Source organism: Cyanistes caeruleus, chromosome 9 (assembly GCF_971803275.1).
Source record: "Cyanistes caeruleus chromosome 9, bCyaCae1.hap1.1, whole genome shotgun sequence".
NCBI classification, from domain to species: domain Eukaryota; kingdom Metazoa; phylum Chordata; class Aves; order Passeriformes; family Paridae; genus Cyanistes; species Cyanistes caeruleus.
This window is the reverse complement of record NC_141709.1, coordinates 15,519,946-15,539,339: the sequence shown is the minus strand read 5'-3', so window position 1 is coordinate 15,539,339 and position 19,394 is coordinate 15,519,946. Positions and strand designations below refer to the sequence as shown.

Genomic DNA, 19,394 nt, shown 5'->3' with positions numbered 1-19,394 from the left:
GACCACTCACCTTATGCCTCTTGTGGCTCAGGATCCTACTGCCTTGCATTCAGCTGCTGCTAGAACCTTCCAGAATTTTTTCATTAAAAATAAATTAAATTCAAAAGTGCTTATTTTATTTGATGCATTTGATTATTTTAATAACATATTTAAGAAGAAAAATACTTGCTCCTACCAACACAAAACTGCATGTGTCAAAATTCAATTCACAAAATGTGGGAGTCTCTCGATTCAGTGAAAGGCACAAAGTATGATCTTTTCAGGTGGAAAATAGTTGTTGCTATGTATTCTGCTTGTGAAGCAGGCAGGTGGTATCTCAGCATACTGCTCTTGATTTAAGCACTTCTGATGTAACCTGGAACTCTGCTGCCTGGAATCTTACTAGAACAGCAGGTAAATTCTACTTGCAGTTTAATTAGTAATAGATGCTGAATAAGTCACATGATGCCGTAGAGGCACCGCAGATGTTTCATCATTTGATCCTAAATACATCATTCTTTATTTAATATTTTCTGAGCTACGCTATTTGCTATACTTACTGTAAAGAAGATCTGCTAAAATTGCTTATTACTCTTGTAATAATCTAATAATACACCCTGCTTGTTCTTCCATTTCTCCCCTCGTAGTTTTGTGTAGACACAATGAGACTATTTCATGTCCAGCTTAGTTGCAAACAAGTGAATAACTGTGTGACCTAAGCACTGCTCTTACACATATAAACATGAAATACAAAGGGTACTCAAAGGTCAAGAAACATCAAAGGTTGAAGACATGGATGTCTGCTGCTTGAACCTTGTTCCCGAGTCCACCTAGTAATTTAGATCATAGCAGCTTTAGGCTGACTCAGCCCAGCCTTCCAGGGGCACAGTTTTTTCTTAGCTCATGTTGAATGACTGCCAGCCTATTGTTCCTGACTATTGTTGTCTGAAAAGACAACATGTACTAAAGATGAGAAACAGGAAATGTTCATTTGTCCTCTTAGAGGCAGAAGAAATTTTCCAGATTCCATGTATTGAGGTAATTGCTCAGAAGAGTATTTTTCTTCAAAATGCGTAAGAGTTCAATCCCTGGAACAATGCTGATGACCAGTGACAAAAATGCATCACATGATTTTGTATTTTGTAGAGGAAAACACTACCCCACTTTGATCTAAATGCAGAGTAATGTATGCTTCTTACAATGAATAGACTGTGAAATACTTATTTAAATAACTTATTAAGGAACATTATAGAGTTTCTTTTCTGGCTTTAGCTACATGCCAGAATATGTCTCTCCTCTGAAATCATTAGTGTCCAATAATTTCTTTTTCTCCCAACTACTGTGTCTTTGTAGTTTATTACTTTTCCTCTTTTAACTGGTTCTTGGAAATTTATGATCTTCCTTCCTACAAAGGGTCTCCTTCACACGTCATTCCACAGCATGATTGCTTCCCTGCACACGCTGATGGTGACACCACTGAATACGGGATTTGCCGTGTGCAATCCTTGCCAACAGGCTTTGTGTCCAAGGTCAGGTCCTCACCCTAAGCAAATTGTTCTGGTTGGTTGCTTGCAAACCCAGCCCCTGCACAGCCCCCTCCCCGCACCTGGGCAATTCAAAGATCATTAGAAAGAATCATTAGTAAAGAAACAGGAAAGGACATAGATTCGGGTAAGGGAGAGTAATCTCAAAGCACCAATGAAAATGACCTGATGCTGACTTCCACTGTGCATTTGTATATATTTCTTAAAAACAGAGCAATAGTGAAAGTCCAGCTGCAGGTCAGGCAGACAACTGCACCTTGTTTCTGAGGGAAACATAAAATATAGTTAACTGTTCTGCCAATTACTGGTAAAATACATGATTAATACTCTTCATCTATCTTCTAAAACTGATACCTTACATCTACTTCCCAGAAGCAGTGACTTCATGCATGTTCTATTTTTAAAACAAGAGAAAAATTCTTTTCATTTTCATTGCTGTTTTCTACAAAGTGTACTCTCAGGGTTTTTACTAAAAGTTTATTTCTATTTATCTAAGGTTGAATATCACCCTTTCCAAAGACCTCAGGAGCTGGTTGATTATTGTAGGAGCAGAGATATTGTTTTTGAAGGCTACTGTCCTTTAGCTAAAGGTGAAGCACTCACTCATCCTGCAGTCATTCAGCTGGCAAAGAAATATGGCAGAACTCCAGCACAGATTTGCATACGCTGGAGCATACAGGTAATGGAGGGTGGTAATAAAAACATGTCTCCTTTCTCAGGAAAAAAAGGCAAGTAGTTTGGGGTTTGTGCATCAAAACAGAATTTATACAGAAGGTATTTCTGCTTTATATGTTGATATTGTGGAAACTGATGTCTGTGCTGGAAATTTAGAATGTAGTACACAAATCGTGCCACTATTTCAAATATTATTTGAAATTATCTGGTTGTAGAGAATAAGAGCCACCCCAACAAGAGATGTTTCCAAAGTTAATGTTCCAAGCAGTATCCCTCATCATTCCATTTATGTCATTCAATACGAAGTACTAAGCAACAAAATAGTGTATTGAGTTGATATACACCATATAATGTGTTGGAAATCAACACACTGTATATAACTGCAGTTGCAAATGGCATAGAGAAATCTCAGTGTCCCCCAGAAGATGAAAGTAAAGCCTCAGAATATGTGAGGAATTTCTCGTAATGGTTTGAAGATAGACAATTTTCTTAAAATCTGCTGATTTTAGTGATGAGAAACATAATTCTTTTCAGAATGGGATTGTCACTATTCCAAAGTCAACAAAGGCAGAACGGATAGAGGAAAACTGCAAGGTAAGATTTGGTTATGCACTCAAGTCTGACTAACATCTGAGTAAGAATTTTTAATATGTTGGTTTGCTTTCCCATTTTCCTTCCCAGGAAGGAGTATACTGGGGTAACTCAGTCAAAATTGGCAAATGATGGTAACATGAAATGACCCTAATGTAGGAAAAAAGTGTAACTCCCAAATATCAGAAAAGACCTGAAGAGCTAATCACTGTGTATAAAGAAAAATCCATAGAAGACCTTTTGTAGTCGATTTTTGTAATTATCAGTTCTATTTATTGTTTGTCTAGTTGTAGGACATCCTAATCTGGTTATGGTTACGTTCTTTATGTGATAGGCGCACAGGTCAAATGGAAGGATTTTGGATGCTATGCATAACAGTTTATGGAAGCTTTAAAACTCACTTGGGGATAAGTCCAACATGAAGACCTTCTAAGGAAATCATAGTCCTGCCAGAGCTGACTCTTCCCCTACCTTCTCCTTCTACTCAATGTGCAGAAAAGCTTCCAGCATGAAGGGGCTGGACAAAGAAAAGTGGGAATGAATGAGAATTGGCAGTGTGATTTCTCCCCTGCAACTTTTTAAAATTTCCTTTTAATACCAAATAGTTTTAATTCATTACTTGCTTTGTCTCTCTATTTCTCTAATCTGAAAGTCTTCTTTCTTTAGGGTAGGCAGAACCACAACTTATTTCCAAAAATATCATAGAGTTATGAACTTTTACGGCAAATCTGGAAGAAACTTTGCAAGAAGACAGGAAACTTCTGTCTGCTTTTTATATTCTTCTCTGTGTGTGTGGAGGTGTGAATCAATACACATGTAATGAGGATTTCTGCTGGTGGCCATGCCCGTTTATACAGCTCCTGCTGTTGATTGTTTATTCTGAAATACACACTGCCTTCTGTGGTACAAGCACAGCTGCTTGTGGTAGTGTATTGGGAACCAGATCAGAGAACAAAACCAGTTTAAAAATCCTTTTTTTTTTTTTATTTTATTTTTATTTTCCCTGATAATATTTAAAATCCAGATTAATTTCACCTTTTACAGAGTTAACTCTATGGCATCACCAATTCACACAACTGAGAGTCTGTGTTACATCCAAACTTAAAACTCTTAAGATGGAGAGTGGAAGAAATGGGCACAGTCAATTGAGTGTTGTTTATCACATTTCCCTTGTTTCCCTCATGTTTCTGTGTTGGCCTCTCTATCACTTCTGGTCAAGTTGGTCCTCATTAAACCCTCAGTATATAATACATAGGGTTTCTATGACTGGTTTAAGCTTAAAAAGCTTGAGAGAGCACTGAGATTTGAATACAAGAATCATTCCAGAAGAGTGGTTGCTGGATAATGTAAGATGGGAGGAGCTCATTTGGCTACAGTTCAGGCTCCACAGAGTCTTTTTATTGAGCACAGAGCTATGACAAAGAGAACAGAAGCAACTTCCTGATGATAATGTCTCAATAGACCACCTGCTAAGAGAGCACTCACACCATGGTTCACATGGCAGGTGTGGCCACTGGAGAAAGCAGTGGCTCTAACAACTTGTGTTTGAAGACAGGTGATTGCTTTCAAGTTGGAGTTAGTACGGAGGCACTGTAGCACTGTTTCTGTATTTAGGCGATTTGTGAGAGTTTTGTCAAAGTAGAGTCATAGAGAAGACAATCTTTGGCTTGTTAGCTTTGTGAATGTCCTGATACCTTCTCTTTTTTCTGAAGTTCTGAGAAAGAGAACTGTAACACTCTAAACTGACCATTGGGATGTAAGTGAAATACTGAGCTCATTCTTCCAAAGAGATTGCAGTCAGGGTATTCCTTTACCTACCTCTGGCAGTGATAATAGAGAGTGCTGTCAAAAACAGCTTTGATATTCCCCTTGTCCTGCATCCTTGCCTGAGGCCAATGTGCTACAAAATCATCTTAACATAGTCTGCAAATAAAAATGAGTCACTAAAGGAGCAAAAGACCCAATGGAGCCTGTCAGCTTGATGGAGTATTTTTCTATGAAAAAATATAAGAAGAATTTTTTGAACAAAAAATATATAAAAATTGGGCCTCACGTTTAAGTGAATCTTAGTCAGTTAAACACTAGAATATATATCAGGTTGTTGATTTTCTCCGTGTTCATGATGTTAACTTTATATATGTTCCCACAGGTGTTTGATTTTACAATAGCAGAAGATGATGTTGAAATTCTGAATGGAATGCATGATGGGAGACATGTTTCCTGGGATCCAACTTCTATTGTGTGAATCAAGGTTGGAGCTGTTTTTGCTTTCTCAGGGATCAGTGAGTCACACCATGTAATTTCAATTCATGGAAGGTTACAGTAACAATCTAATCAAGATAGTGATGTTTGCTAGTAGTTATCACTGATTTGAAACGTTTAACATTGGCAACAATGTTAACAAAAGATATTTTTGAGGGCAGCGCTTCAGTACAAGCCTCAAAGAGATTTTATATTTCCATTTCAAATTCTGTTCCTCAGTTTACTGAAGTCCATACAAAGACTCCTATTTATGCCACGGACCCTGCATCAGGCTGTTTTATTCAAATGGGGAGGTACTCCTTGAAAAATGTAGGGCAAAAGTGCTACTTGATAGCATGCAATATAGGTGTTGGGAATGAAATAATTTTTCAAGTACTTCATAAGAGAGATACAAAATATAAAGAAGAAAAAGCTGGATTAATAAAAATGGTACTGCCATTATCATAACAGTATTTATGTTGTACAATGGATTGCAAATCTCCATCAAAAATATAATCACCAAAAAGGTTTTATGCATATCACAGCATTACTATGGCATTGACTCAGAGTTCTATGCATATTAGTTACTAGCCTGCACATAAATCAAAGTAGAAATCTTTCCAGACAAGTCCAGGTCCAAATAAACTCTTTGCAGGGCCAAGAGATGAGCAGCAAGCTCAATGAGACAAAAAGACATCTTTGTTATTACTTACTGGAAATTGGGGTGAGCTTCTTGTAGCTTTTTGTGAGAATTTGTTTAGATTTCATTTTGGGTTTGTTCAGGAAATCCCATTAAGAGACTATACTGTTCCTCAGATTTTCTTATAAAATAGGTATCACTACAGAGTGATGGATATGGATAAATGCAGCTCACAGATCTGTTTTGAGCAATATACCTGCAGAATCTATTGGCTTAGTATTCAACTTGCAGTCACATTGGTTTGATATTTTAGGAGTTCCTGTGTCTAGAAAGGTATGGAAAATCTGATTATGATTTATATTGTGTGTGGACTTCCTGAGGCAGTTTTCCCAGTGCTGTTCTGCTTTAGTCATATTGTGAAACAAAGCTCCTTAGCTTTTTATCAAGAAGTGACTTACTGCAATCACATATTCTAGCCCACATTGTTTGTCCTCCAAGTGTAGAGCTTCTATACAGCTTGGCTAACAGATCATCAGAATTAATGTCTAGTTCTTTCTGGTAAACTTGTCCACAAAAAATTTATCTAGATTTGCCTCTAGAATCATTCGTATGAAAAACAAGATAATGTTTGAAATGCTGTTCACTAATACCTGCAAACATGTGGTGTTCTGAGAAATACACACAGTCTTCAGAGCAAGGTTATTTTCTAGTTTCAAGCATGGCCTGCAGTCTAGGAGCCTCCAATACCTGGGGATACCACTCCAGGTGTCTAAGAACAGCTCTGTACCTGACTCAGCTATTGTGATGAGGGATTCCATAGTTCCAAACAGTAAGGCTCGTTTATAAAACTGATGTAATTTTTAGGCTTTTTTTTTTTTTTTAGCTTTTGCATAAAACTGTGGCTATGACTTAGTGAAAGTTGGAAAGATTGTCCAGAAATAAACCTTTCTACCAGGAGCTATCAGCTCATACTGCTTTTGAAAAGTCTCTTTCTAGAACAATGCTTTAGCAATATGAAAAAAAAATTAAAACTGTGCTGTTGAGGGACTCCTTGCTTCACAGTGTAAAAACAAGGTCTAGAAGTGAGTCATCTGCCTGATATTCCCTAAATATGGCTTTTGGCAGGGATGACTTTCTAAGAATTTACAAAACACAAGTTGGAGTTTCACCTCTAGTTCTCTCTAAAGAAACAGACATCACATCAACGTACTGCTTCCAACATAAATGATGTGTCAAAGGAATCAAATCTTTATCTAGGTTAACAAATTCTAGCTCCAGTATTACCAGAACAGGGTCAGTTAGGACTAGCTACATGGCTAGAGCCCCATGCTTGTTAGAACACTTTGGGGTTTTTGCACTTGATTCTCTCATCACCTCCCTATTCTGAGCTAATTCGAATTAAAACAGATATTCTTGCAAATGCCCCACATAGGTGGTGTTAGGCTACTGTGAGAATGGCTTTGAATTCATTAATTTATTTCAGTGTTCCTTCTGTCAAAGAGATTTTTCGATGTTTTTGGTGTCTGCACCTGCGTTTGCGAGGAAGGCATGCCACCATTTTCTCAGTCTAGGTCATGGTATCTAAGCAGTTCACTGATTAATGAGAGGAATAATCAGGTATAGTATTACTAAAAAAACATTCTTAAGGAGCAGCTGTGGCATACTTTTCTAATTACATTCAGGGTGAATTGCTGTTGGTTCAGGACTTTTTTCTTTGGTGAGTTTTTTTTTCTTTATTTTATTTTGTAATCTTTCCTAGCATTTCCATTGCTGCTAATTAGTGCTTTTAGAACTAAAGAAGAGTTTAATTTTAGCTGTGTACTAAGTGAGGTGTAATTTGAGACAACACAAGATTTTAAGTGCTGGGACTCAGCTGACCCAAGCTATCTTTCTCCCAAGTGTGATGAGCAGTTTTACACATTATGCCTCACTTATAGCCATTGTTTTCTGCCAGAAGCTGTAATTGCCCAAGAGACTCTGAAACCCTATTATCTCCTGTGGCCTTGGGATAGATCACTGAAGCATCTTCCTTTGACTGTGGCATTCACAAGTTTAAGATCGTGTTTGTTAATTTCCAATCATTGTGCAAGTCCTCTTTCTTTTGGCAAGGTTGCAGAAGGAATGACAGACTCAGTGGATTCATATTTTATGCTCCAATATACAACTACATTTGCATTACTCTGGCAGTGATAATTTTCTTCTTAAGCAAAGGCTGCTGAAGAAGAAGTCCACATCACCTCATCTAAATAAACCTTTCTAAAGTATTCCCAACATTGATCAAAGAAATAAGACAACTAATAAGAAATTGGCAAGTGAACACTAACAAGATTTAGGAGTAGCAGGGAGGATTGATTTATGGTAAGAGATGCAGGCCACAGAAGATCAAAATGGTATAAAAGTGCTGGACATACAAAACCAGAAAGTTTATTTATGTATTTTATTTCTTCTTTGGTCAGTTAGCCTAGAGGTGTTAATTTTTTAAGATTTTGCTTTGTTTTAAACTCAGAATTTATCCCTCAAGTGAATTATTGGAATTATATGCATATTCTTCCCCAGGGTTGAAATTCTTCCTCTTTTTTTTATTTCTCTAAAACAAACTTCCCCTAGAGAGAAAATTTGTTCGCCTTTCTACAGTGACCCTTTTAAAGATAGATTTCATCTGGGTAACCCATCATCTTGCCAGTAGGATCAGGGAATACACCAGAAAACTAAATTCTTCCCTATCATTATGTCATTTATGGTAGTGACTGATTGGGACACTCCTTTTCAGTTGAGATAAACCATTGCTTAAAATAAGATGCAATTTATCAGTGCTATCTACCTAAATGCAGTCAGCTGCCTTTGCAGGAGCTCTGTGGCTCCTAATGGAAGGAAACTCTTGAAACAAACAAGGAAAAGAAAAATATAAACTAAAAATCAATGGAAAAGGTGATGCCATTTTTCTGTGCAGCCGAGTAACTTCCTGACTGACTTTGAGTAGATCCCTCTCCTATTTTTTTTGCTTCCTTTTGGTTTTCATCTCTTACATTATTGGAGATGAAGGCACCTAAGAATGTTTCATTGGAAGATAATGGAAATGGGTTTTTTAAGTGAATATTCAGGAACTTTTTTTTAATGAGGCTGCAGAAGTGTTTCTATCATACTTGTCCCCCCCAACATGACTTCCAAGGCATTATTTTCTGAGTAGCACGGGTAGAAGATAAACTGTAATACTGATAAGTTTGCAGATCTAGTAGGCCAAGCCAACTGGATGATATTCACACCTCTGTGGTTAACCCATGCTTTTGAAAATGGAGTAAAGGTGGTGTAGCTCTTGCTGCTACTGACTGAATCCAAAGCAGTTAACTCTTTCCACATTGCCTCCCAAAGCTTTGAAGCTCACCTCTCACTATTGTGCATTGGGTAAAAAGAACAGATAAGCCAACCTGATAATTTTTTATGTTGCTGTGTTAGGAGACTTTCTCTGTACCTAGTTTCTTTAACTTTCTGCAGCCTCCAGTAAGATACCTACACACTTGAAAGAAAATGTTGAGTATTTGCACTGTGTGTTGCCAGTGTTGTAACAGGTAGCCCTCTGTAAGGCACTGTAGGTGTGGCCAGAGTTGTGGGATGTGCTGCTCAAAGGAGCACGGCATGGACGGATTGGAGCAGGTCTCAGTTGCTGTGCCCAAGAGGAATGTGTGTGATCCTAATAGTGGCTTGGCCAGCCAGTGCCCTTTGAGGAGCATTCTGCAGCTGAACTACTAGTAGGAACTTATATATGTATGTATGTTTATATATATATATATATATATATATATATATATATATATATATATATATATATATAAGCAGTTTTATCATCCTGTTAATGATTTCTCCATATATTAAAGTGTGTTACAGTTTTGGATACAATGATATCCATGCAAACTATTGCATGTCACTTTCTCAGCTACTTCAATTCTTTCCCTTCAGACCTAAGCTTTTCCTAATTATATATTCAGCTTAGTGAGCTAAAAATAAAGTACATATTCTCACAAAAATGAATATAGTATAGCTTTTTACAATTGCCTTTTAAAACAAAAGGCCATTTAATTAATATTATTTATCAATATCAAGAACTTAACACCAGACCATTTAAGTTATAGAATACTGTTACTGAAAAAATGTGTGCTTTAGTCTTTGCAATTTTCTTGTGACTTTTTCTTTTCTCCAAACCAGGTTTTTGATTTTAATCTGAGGAAAGAAGATATGGAATCTTTGAACACTGACTATCAACAGAAAATTAATTCATCTAACCTATTCCCTGTGGAAAGAATAATTTAAAACCAGATTGTTCTAAACTGGAAAAGTGATGTAACTGAAACATTAACTAGTTTTAAACTGAACAATAAATCTGAATTGTTCTATTAGGTACTCAGTATACTCAAGAATCAATATAAATTGTTTGTATTTACTCTTATGTTAACAAATTAATAAAATAATTTACTCTTTGTAGCTTTGTTACAGATACAGAAATACTTTCAGCATCTGCTCTCGTAGAACTTTCTGGTATAGTCTCCCATGGGTTGAGTTATCTCACAATATTATAATATTATAATTTTCTTCTACCTGCATGTACTTCATTTAAGGTGTCATTTGAACCCATTTGAACAAATCAGTTAGGCGTATTTTTTTCCTTACAGATTTTGAAAAGTATCAGTTACTTGCAGGCACATGAGAGCATACTACATTGCATGTAAATCTTGACAAATAATTCAAAATATAGAATATTTGTCCAGGGATTGCAGCAGAAAAATTAATTCAACTTCTGTATTTCTTCTAGTCATGAGAATTTTGGGGAATTTTGCAGGCCATTCTTGATATTTTCTTGGTGACCAAACCTGCACTCTGATAGTGTTTCACAGATCTCCTGTCATGACCAGCACTTCAGAGAGGAATGGCTCCCTTTGTGACCTAAGTTGCATCAGACTGAATAAAAGTATTTTTTGCTTATATGGACAAAGATTTTTGAAGGTGCAGAAGAATGACGTGTTGGAGAAAAATCCTTTGCTAATCTCTCTTGCAGGGATTGTCACTATCTTTTCAAGATGGATAAGTGCTCAGACACTCCTCTGATGCAATTGTGAGTTGTCCAGCTGCACCGGGAGAGTTGGGTCTGGTGGTGTCAGAGGCCACTAGTCTTTTGATATGCAGGCATTGGGTGGACCCCAGCTTACAGCTTCTTTTCTGACGAGATCAAAGCCTTTTCCTGCAAGGAAATTGCTCTGTGACTAGCCAGGTTTCTGCAATCTTCACCACACTAAGCTCTCACTGGAAGTTCCACAAGAGCTTTTTCTGTCACATAGTCAGTATTATTTTCTTGTTGTTCATGACATTCCCTGAAACGTGAGTTTCTTCCCATCCTGAAAGCTACCTAAAAGCATATACATACTTAGGATCCATGTGAAAAATGCATCTGCCTCTTTATGCTAGACATGTTGCAGAACTTTTCTTTTTTAGCCAGTTTAGCCAGATGAGGTGTCTGTTACGTATCAGTTTGGTGTCCTGATGTGCACAGCTTTCCTGCTGGCATTTGACCGAGGCTTGCATTCTGGTTATTTCTGAAATGCATGCATAACATTGTGTTGTTCTTCTTGTTCTGACCATAGGCAATTCTAGAATCGAGTTCTCAAAGGAACTATATATACACTGGATTTCTGTAGTAGAAGTGCAAGCTTCCTTATGAGTGGACCAGGCAGTTGGAGAAGGTACCGAGAAAGAGTTCTTGTTCTCTTGGTGGCTTGTTCTCTGGGTGAGGCTGTAGTATATAACCCTGGTGTAAATCCCCTTGCTAAACACTTACCAGCAACTACAGTTTTGGTAGAGTTGGCTGGACCAAACTGAGTCCTGTGTTTGTATTTTAGCCCTTGTAAGCAGGTTAGAACCTGTGTAGTTGAGCCATGTTAACCTATCTTCTAAGAGGGTTTAGACAGCCTTCAGTGCAAATCCAGCTGATCTGGCTCCATTTGCCTGTGAAGAGTGAAGCTGTATTTCAGTTTTCTCACTGCCAAGATGTCAAGAAAGCTGTAAATGTGTGTGGTCGTCTAAGTTTAATGATGCTTTTTGTGATATCCACCTTTTGGAGTGGAACATGCCTGCATATTTTGCCCAGTGCTGCACCTGGGCTGGGGAAACTCCTTGTATCACTAGAGGCTGACAGGCAGAGATGAAGGGCTTGGGGCACTGGTGGATGAGAGGCTGGACATGACCCTGCAATGTGAGCTTGCAGCCCAGAAAGCCAATTGTATCCTGGGCTGCACCATAAGCAGTGTGGGCAGCTGGTCAAGGGAGGGGCTCTGCCTGTCTGCTCTGCTCTGGTGAGACCCCACCTGCACTGCTGTGTCCAGCTCTGGGGTTCTCAGCAAAGGAAGGACATGGACCAGACATGGTCAGAGCAGGTCCACAGGAAAGATGCAAATAATGGTCACAGGGCTGGGATACCTCTTCTGAGGAAAGGCTGAGAGAGTTGGGCTTGTTCAGTCTGCAGAAGAGAAGGCTCTGGGGCTACTTTGTGGCGCTTAAGTATATGAAGGGGGCCCTACAGGAAAGCTGGAGAGGGACATTTTACAAGAGCTTGTAGTGTCAGGACAAGAGAATAGCTTCAAACTGAAAGTGAGTGGGCTTAGTTTAGATATTGGTAAGAATTTTTTGCTGTGAGGGTGGTGAGGCCCTGGAACAGGTTGCCTGAAGAAGGGGTGCCCATCCCTGGAAGTGTTCAAGGCTAGGTGGATGGGGTTTTAAGCACTCTGGTGTAGTGGAAGGTGCCCCTGCCCATGGCAGCGGAGTAGGAACTGAGTGATCTTTTGAGGTCCATTCCAACCCAAACTGTTCTATGTTTCTGTGATTTTACACAGCCTCTGAAAATTAATTTGTTGGATGTCACATCTCTGAGCTGGTATCCTCTCAGTTGTTAACCAATAGCCTGAGCATGAAAGCCTGCACATCTGACTAATGAAACCCTGAGTCATTCTATCCTTTAATTAAAGCATGTTCCTTTAATATATTCCTCTTACTTAAAATTATGTGAGAATTATTTCCTAGAGGAAAATGCCTAGTGAATGCACTTTTATTTAGTATTTGCTATATATTAGATAAATAAGGGGGAAAGCTTGAAATATCTGGGGTCTGTCAGGCAGTTGCAGGGGATACATATGTCAGCCTCAAACATGATTTATCTTGTGTGCCTTTTCTGACAGTTGTGACTTAACGGCTATATTTTCCTCCAGGCTCTCAGGAGGCTAAATATCTTTTCAAGTTTCTAGCTTTGTGGTGGAAGAATAAATGTCTGTTTGCCAGTGTAATTTATCTGAGTCATTCTGGGAGAGGCGTGGAGTAATTGAAGCGTGACTATTAGCATAAATAAGAGAGGGACCCTCTTCCTGAGGGTAGAATACTCATGCTGTCTTGCAGAGGAAAGCTGCTTCCCCATAACAACTGCTGCTGCTAATTGAAAGGCACAATGCTTTAAACCAAAAGACCCAATATATTGAGTTTTGGAATATTGTGATATTCTTCTACATTTCAATTTGGAGTTAACAAGAGCAGAGCAAGGAAGGAAGAGAAAAATTTCTGCAGTAAGTGCAATGGTAAAATACCACCAGAGCTGGCATTTCACATATACCAAAGGTGGTTTTTCTTTTAAAAGTTTAAAGGGAGAAGGAATTATAAAACCTAAATTCACTTCTGTGTCTGTCCTTATATAATATAGTGGTATTAGTATTAAGTAGTTACCATTGCCAATTTTGTTTCTAAAAAAATGTATTTAAAACTTTTCTTCTTACTTTCAAACATGGGTATCTTACAGCATCCTCTGAACAGAAAGAGGCTAGGTTTGGTGGGGGCTTTTGGGGGGGGGGGGTGTTGTTTTGTTCTGTGGGGGTTTTTTTGTTTGTTTGTTTTTTGTTTTCATGTGGAAACACCAACACCTGGTGCTGTTTGACGGTGGCAGGAACTGAGTTTATTCCCCATGGGCCAGTTCTAGCTTCTACTCCACAGAGTGCAGCCTGGCACCATCCTCGCCCCATGGAGCTGCTGCCTTCCCGTGGGGGGCAGCTGGTGAGTCACTCTGCAGGCCACGAGTGCGGCTGGCAGCTACCGGGCCTGCCACGGCAAAAACACACCTTGTGTAGTGACAAAATGGAAGAGCTTCTTCCAGGTGTTTCCTTAAACACGACTGACACTGTCCTGTAAGAGGGAGACCGGAGGTAGCATATAGGATGTTCCCTTTAGCCGCAGCCTTTCTGTGGCTACACGGGGGCAAGAAAGACGGGCGGGCGGGAAGCTGTCCCCGGCACCCCGCGAGGCGCAGGAGCCGTGCTCGGAGCCGGCCGGGCCGTGCCAATCTCTTCTTCCCTGGAATGCCGGGTGCGCCCGGTGGCGGGAGGCGGCGGCTCCGAGGCCAGGCACGACTGGAGCCCGGCCGCGGCGTCTCTCCCCGCGTCCCCCGGCCGGCGGGGCGAGGGGGTCCCGTGGGGTGTTCGCCTCACGCCTTCCTGCTCCGCCCGCTGCGGCCCCGCGGGCTCTGTACGGGCCCGGCACGGCAGCGCCCGCGGCTGCTCACGCCCCGCCGGGCGGGGCTGTCCCGCCGGCGCTGGCTGGGCCGGGCCGGGCCGGGCTTACAGGTCCGTGCTGGGAGGAGACAGGGAATCGGAAACGGGGCGGAGAGCGGCAGCTGCAGAAACATTAAAACCACCGAGCCCCCCAGCCCGCCCACCGGAGTTGCTCCGCGGGCACGCAAGATGTGCGGGGCCGGTCTGGGCTCCGCGCCGCGCTTGAGCGAGGTAAGGCTCGGGGAGCCGCGCACCCCGCACCGCGGGGACGCCTCGAGTCCCAGCGCTGCGCTCCCTGCTCGGCGCGACCCCCGGGGGCACGAAACGAAAAAGAAGGGGTGGGGAGGAGGCTGCCTGGAGGCTGGCATGCCCGGTGCGTGCCGCGTCCGGCGGAGGCGGTGCGGGACGGGAGCCACGCGCGCTAGAGACCGAAGGGGAGCAGGAGCCGTGCGGATTTGAGCTCGGGAGCGGTGCGGGACGGGAGCGGTGCGGGTTGGAGCCCGGGAGCGGTGGGGTTGGAGCCCGGGAGCGGTGCGGGTTGGAGCCCGGGAGCGGTGCGGGACAGGAGCGGTGCGGGACAGGAGCCCGGGAGCGGTGCGGGACAGGAGCGGTGCGGGACAGGAGCCCGGGAGCGGTGCGGGTTGGAGCCCGGGAGCGGTGCGGGACGGGAGCGGTGGGGTTGGAGCCCGGGAGCGGTGCGGGACGGGAGCGGTGGGGTTGGAGCCCAGGAGCGGTGCGGGACAGGAGCGATGGCAGTTTTTGCCCGGGAGCGATGCGGATCGGAGCCCGGGGACAGAGAAAGAGGTCGAACCCACTGGTCTCGCATCTCTCGCTTTGCCCCGCTGGGGCTGTAATTTAACAAATCTGCCTGTTCTTTCCTTGCATCGTATTATGGGTTTAATTTTTTTTAAATGTCCACTGCAAAACCTTTATATGTAAAGGGAGTTTCCTCTATACGTGTATTCCGTAATTATGCCCATTTCAAAAGCTTGCAATACTAGTTATTTAAATGCAAGGGGGTTTTTTTGACATTCTTTGTTTCCGACCCATGGAAAGGGCTTGCTCTCTAGCTTAATTACATATTTTTCTTGCTTTTCTAAACTTTTTACTGCTGTGGATTTTATAAAGCATGTTCTTACTTGTATTTATCAAGGGCACCCCTTACCTGTTTACAGCTTTAAGATGATCTCTTGTTTATATTTACATCAGTGAATTTACCACTGTTTGAGATGGTATCAATAAATTGCATAACTTTTCCCCTTCCAAAATGTATTCAGACTTTATTAATGGAGGAGAATACGGGTCTCCTGTCAAATAATTTCTGTGCAGACTTTCATACATTTGGAGTTAAATTTAATCAAGCAAGCCCTTTCCCTTTTTAAATCTCTGCTGTTGTATTTCCCCCTGAAGAAAAAAGACTGGAACTTACTGCTGGGGAGCTTTGAGATCTTCTGTGTTGGAAGAAGTCCAGTAATGCAGTCCTTGCTGACTCCAACTTGTTGAGTTCTGCGTGACAGAACTCTTTTTGTCTTATTGGCTTTATGTATTGAATATGCCTAACCACCTTTTAAACCTATTTTACCAGCTGAATCAAACTGATTCATGTGTGAATATATTTATGACTCTGATGCACAGTTAAACCAGCAGATTACCTTAAACTCTTTAGCATTTGCTATACTGTTTGTCTTCCTTCTTTAAAGTCTGGGTTTTGTGCCTCTTGTTCTCAGGGCTGCAGTTTGTGAGGCCGTAGAGCAGTGCGGGCAGACTGCGGGGCCAAGGAGCTGCGGGACAGCCACCGGGCTTGCGGTCGGCGTCACCGGCCGGTGGCCACTGGGGGAGCAGCCCCTGGCCAGGCACCATGAACTCCGGCACCACCGCCCCGCAGAAGGTCACCAGCAACCCCACCAACACTGATGTCAACTATGTCATCAAAGAGCATTATAATTACACAGGAAAGCTAAATGAGAGTGTGGACACTGGAATTAAAGTGACGTCGGTGGTTTTTATCATCATTTGCTGCTTTATAATCTTAGAGAACATTTTTGTCTTGCTTACCATCTGGAAAACCAAGAAGTTTCACAGACCCATGTACTATTTCATTGGGAACTTGGCTCTTTCAGACTTGCTGGCTGGTGTGGCTTACACTGCCAACCTCCTGCTATCTGGACACAAAACCTACAGCCTGACCCCTAACCAGTGGTTTGTAAGAGAAGGCAGCATGTTTGTTGCCTTGTCAGCTTCTGTGTTTAGCTTGTTGGCCATTGCCATTGAGAGATACATCACCATGCTGAAGATGAAACTCCACAATGGCAGCAACAGCTTCCGCTCCTTCTTGCTGATCAGTGCCTGCTGGGTCATCTCTGCAATCCTTGGGGGGCTCCCGATCATGGGCTGGAACTGCAAGAACCTCTTGTCCAACTGCTCCACCGTGCTGCCTCTCTACCACAAGCACTATATTCTCTTTTGCACAACCGTTTTCACTGGCCTTTTGTTATCTATTGTGGTCCTCTACTGCAGGATCTACTCCATGGTGAGGACTAGGAGCCGCAGGCTGACATTTCGGAAAAACATCACCAAAGCTACTAGGAGCTCAGAAAAGTCACTGGCCTTACTCAAGACAGTGATCATAGTCCTGAGTGTCTTCATTGCCTGCTGGGCTCCCCTGTTCATCCTGCTTTTACTGGATGTGGGGTGCAAAGTGAAGGCCTGCCCAATCCTCTATAAAGCAGAGTATTTCTTAGTACTGGCCGTGCTCAATTCAGCCACGAACCCTATCATCTACACCCTGACAAACAAAGAGATGCGAAGGGCTTTCATCAAGATTTTGTGCTGCTGCAAATGTCCCCCAGCAGATTCTGGGACCAAATTCAAACGGCCAATCATTGGGGGGATGGAGTTCAGCCGGAGTAAGTCTGACAACTCCTCACACCCACAGAAGGAGGATGGTGACCATCCTGAAACCATCATGTCTTCGGGCAATGTTACCTCATCTTCTTAGGAGTAACTATGGGGTTGTATTTCAGAGTCTTCCTCTGAAATCAGGGAGCTGGGACGCCTCCTGCTCACAGCAGCAGCATTGGGCTGAGTGAGCAAGTAGCATTAGTTCTAATGAGGCAAACGGTGCACTTGCGAGGCTGGAGTTCAAGAAATGGGACAGACTGTTCTGGCTTGAAAATCTTTTTCCCTGGAGCATGTTTTGTCTTTGCGCTGAAGCAGCTCAGGATTGTCAGGCGCATTCATATCCTGAAATCTCCTTAGTAACTCTGAAAGACTGATGCCTTGGTGAAATGATGCCTGGTGTGTGTGAGAGAAAGAGAGAGGGGGAGGAGGGAAAGGGAGAATGAATCTTTTTTTCTTTTTTCCCCTGTGAGAAGAATGTGAAGTTTTTTCTCTTCACAGCAAACCACTGACACAAAGATCTTTCTGTACTGAATTTAGTGGTGGCTCTGGTATCGTTGGTAATAAGTGTGTTTGTTTAGCACATAACATGGAAAGAGATCACACAAGTACAACTTAGACCACATACAACCATAATTGGCATAATTTTGCAGAGCTTTTAGTTAAGTCATAAGGTTTTATTTGCAGAGTCCAAAACTCTTGGGGTTTTACTTAGTAAGATCATAGCTGTGAATTTTTGCTGTCAGTCTGTATTATATTGAAGACCATGAGCTAGATTCTGCAGTTACTTTCGCCTGTACAATTCCATTGGCTGGATTTAATGAAATAGCTCAGAACGGCATTTGGCCCCATATTTTGATTGCCTTTTTATTCTATAGTATTAAATAAACTGCATTATCATGAAAAATGCAAGGAAGAACTAAACATCATTTCTCTTCAAGATGACTTGAAAGTCTACAAAATAGTAAAAAATACTATTGACAACAGTGGGATTTTTGCCTAAGTAAGAAGAGCTAAAAACTGAAGGTGTATTTCAATGTCAGGTTCACAGTCTTTCCAAAAGTAAGGATCAGCTGGAAAATCAGAAAAAGAGTACGTTGGTTTCAGAAAAAAACAGAAAGTTGAAGTGAAATGACTATCGATAAATGCACTTCCATAACAAAATGTAATACATTTTGGCACATTTTATTAATGTTTATAATTTCAGCAAAGATGTCTGTATTTAATCGTGGAAGAAGTACCTGTTGTTAAATTGAATGTATTTGTTTTACAGCATCATTTTTACTTCTTTATTTTTCTAACCTGTGCTAATGGGGTTGAATGTGTACAATGTAAATAAGATACAGGAGTCTTCATGTGCCTAGAGTATTGCTATAACAAACGTGGTATATCTGGGATAGCTGAGAGCAATTGACTTATCTACAGTCATCAGCAACTCCTAGGACTGGTATTTTGTAAAGAAAATGTATTGCCTTTGTAGTAAAATTTTCAGTGCAATTAAACTGTTGGGGTTTTTTTTTTTTCTGGTTTAAAAAATAGTATTTAAAATGTTTCTGACTTTTATTGTTCAATTTGCACATACCTTTATTGACTTCTAAACATTAATAAACTGATTTTTTTAAATGATTCTATTATCAGATTACTAGAAGTTTTTTTCTATTGTGGTGGTTTCATGCCAGGTGTGGTTTCCACTGAAGTCAATGAAAGAATTCCTTGATTTTAGGGCATGCTGAGATTAAGTCCATTCTGTGGGGACATAATGTGTAATGTCACAGGATCGTGTAAAACATAAACTGAATTTTAAACTATAACTTTCTTGTCAGCATGTGCTGTATGGCTGAAATGCCACTAGAAGAATCTCTGCAATAGCAATCCTTCCCCAACAGCCAATGAAGTACAAACAGAAGGAAAACCAGATGGCTGCCAGTTTTACTATGACTGCCTAGAGTAGAAACGTGAAGTAATTCGCTTGTATCACCAATATAATTTGTAAGTTCAATTCTTAGCTTATTGCAAACGTCAAGGAAGTTTATGAAGCACAGAACGATGGCCTCAACTGTGTGAGTGCTGCAGCTGCATTGGGTCTGCCAGCGAGGACCGTAGCAGTGTAGTTGAACGGATACTGCATTACTTCTTCCAAAGGTTTGACTTCCATTTCCTTTCTTGTGGCTGTTCCCTCTCAGAATTACTTTTAAGTTCCATGGACCTCATACAGGATGCAGTTGGAGAGTGAAGATAAACCTCACCTTCTCGTAC

The 19,394-nt window shown here is 41.3% G+C and overlaps 2 protein-coding genes across 9 annotated transcripts in view; both read left to right on the top strand.

The window, feature by feature from the left end:
* The window catches only part of LOC111932727 (putative oxidoreductase ZK1290.5), a 45,065-nt gene extending 34,919 nt beyond the window's left edge, over window positions 1-10,146 (top strand). For all 6 annotated transcript variants that reach the window (XM_086841744.1, XM_086841746.1, XM_086841743.1 and 3 more), the window contains 4 exons: window positions 2,020-2,202; window positions 2,733-2,792; window positions 4,939-5,040; window positions 9,871-10,146. In XM_086841744.1, coding sequence (XP_086697870.1) covers window positions 2,020-2,202; window positions 2,733-2,792; window positions 4,939-5,034 — 339 coding nt within the window. In that variant the 3' untranslated portion in view covers window positions 5,035-5,040; window positions 9,871-10,146. The remainder of the gene's footprint in view (window positions 1-2,019; window positions 2,203-2,732; window positions 2,793-4,938; window positions 5,041-9,870) is intronic.
* An 81-nt stretch (window positions 10,147-10,227) lies between these two features.
* Window positions 10,228-18,764, top strand: S1PR1 (sphingosine-1-phosphate receptor 1). 3 transcript variants are annotated; one of them, XM_086841739.1, is made up of 3 exons: window positions 11,301-11,399; window positions 13,102-13,265; window positions 15,968-18,764. In XM_086841739.1, the coding sequence occupies exon 3, from the start codon at window positions 16,099-16,101 to the stop codon at window positions 17,236-17,238; it is 1,140 nt and encodes a 379-aa protein (XP_086697865.1). In that variant the 5' UTR covers window positions 11,301-11,399; window positions 13,102-13,265; window positions 15,968-16,098; the 3' UTR covers window positions 17,239-18,764. The 3 variants fall into 3 exon arrangements, with proteins under 3 accessions (XP_086697864.1, XP_086697865.1, XP_086697863.1); XM_086841738.1 differs by lacking the exon at window positions 13,102-13,265 and having other exon boundaries at window positions 10,228-11,399; XM_086841737.1 differs by lacking the exons at window positions 11,301-11,399; window positions 13,102-13,265 and adding an exon at window positions 14,186-14,471.
* The last annotated feature ends 630 nt before the right edge of the window (window positions 18,765-19,394 follow it).

Bases quoted from the DNA above. Each gene is read 5' to 3' on its own strand.
- S1PR1 (XM_086841738.1), top strand. From the start codon at position 16,099: ATGAACTCCGGCACCACCGCCCCGCAGAAGGTCACCAGCAACCCCACC.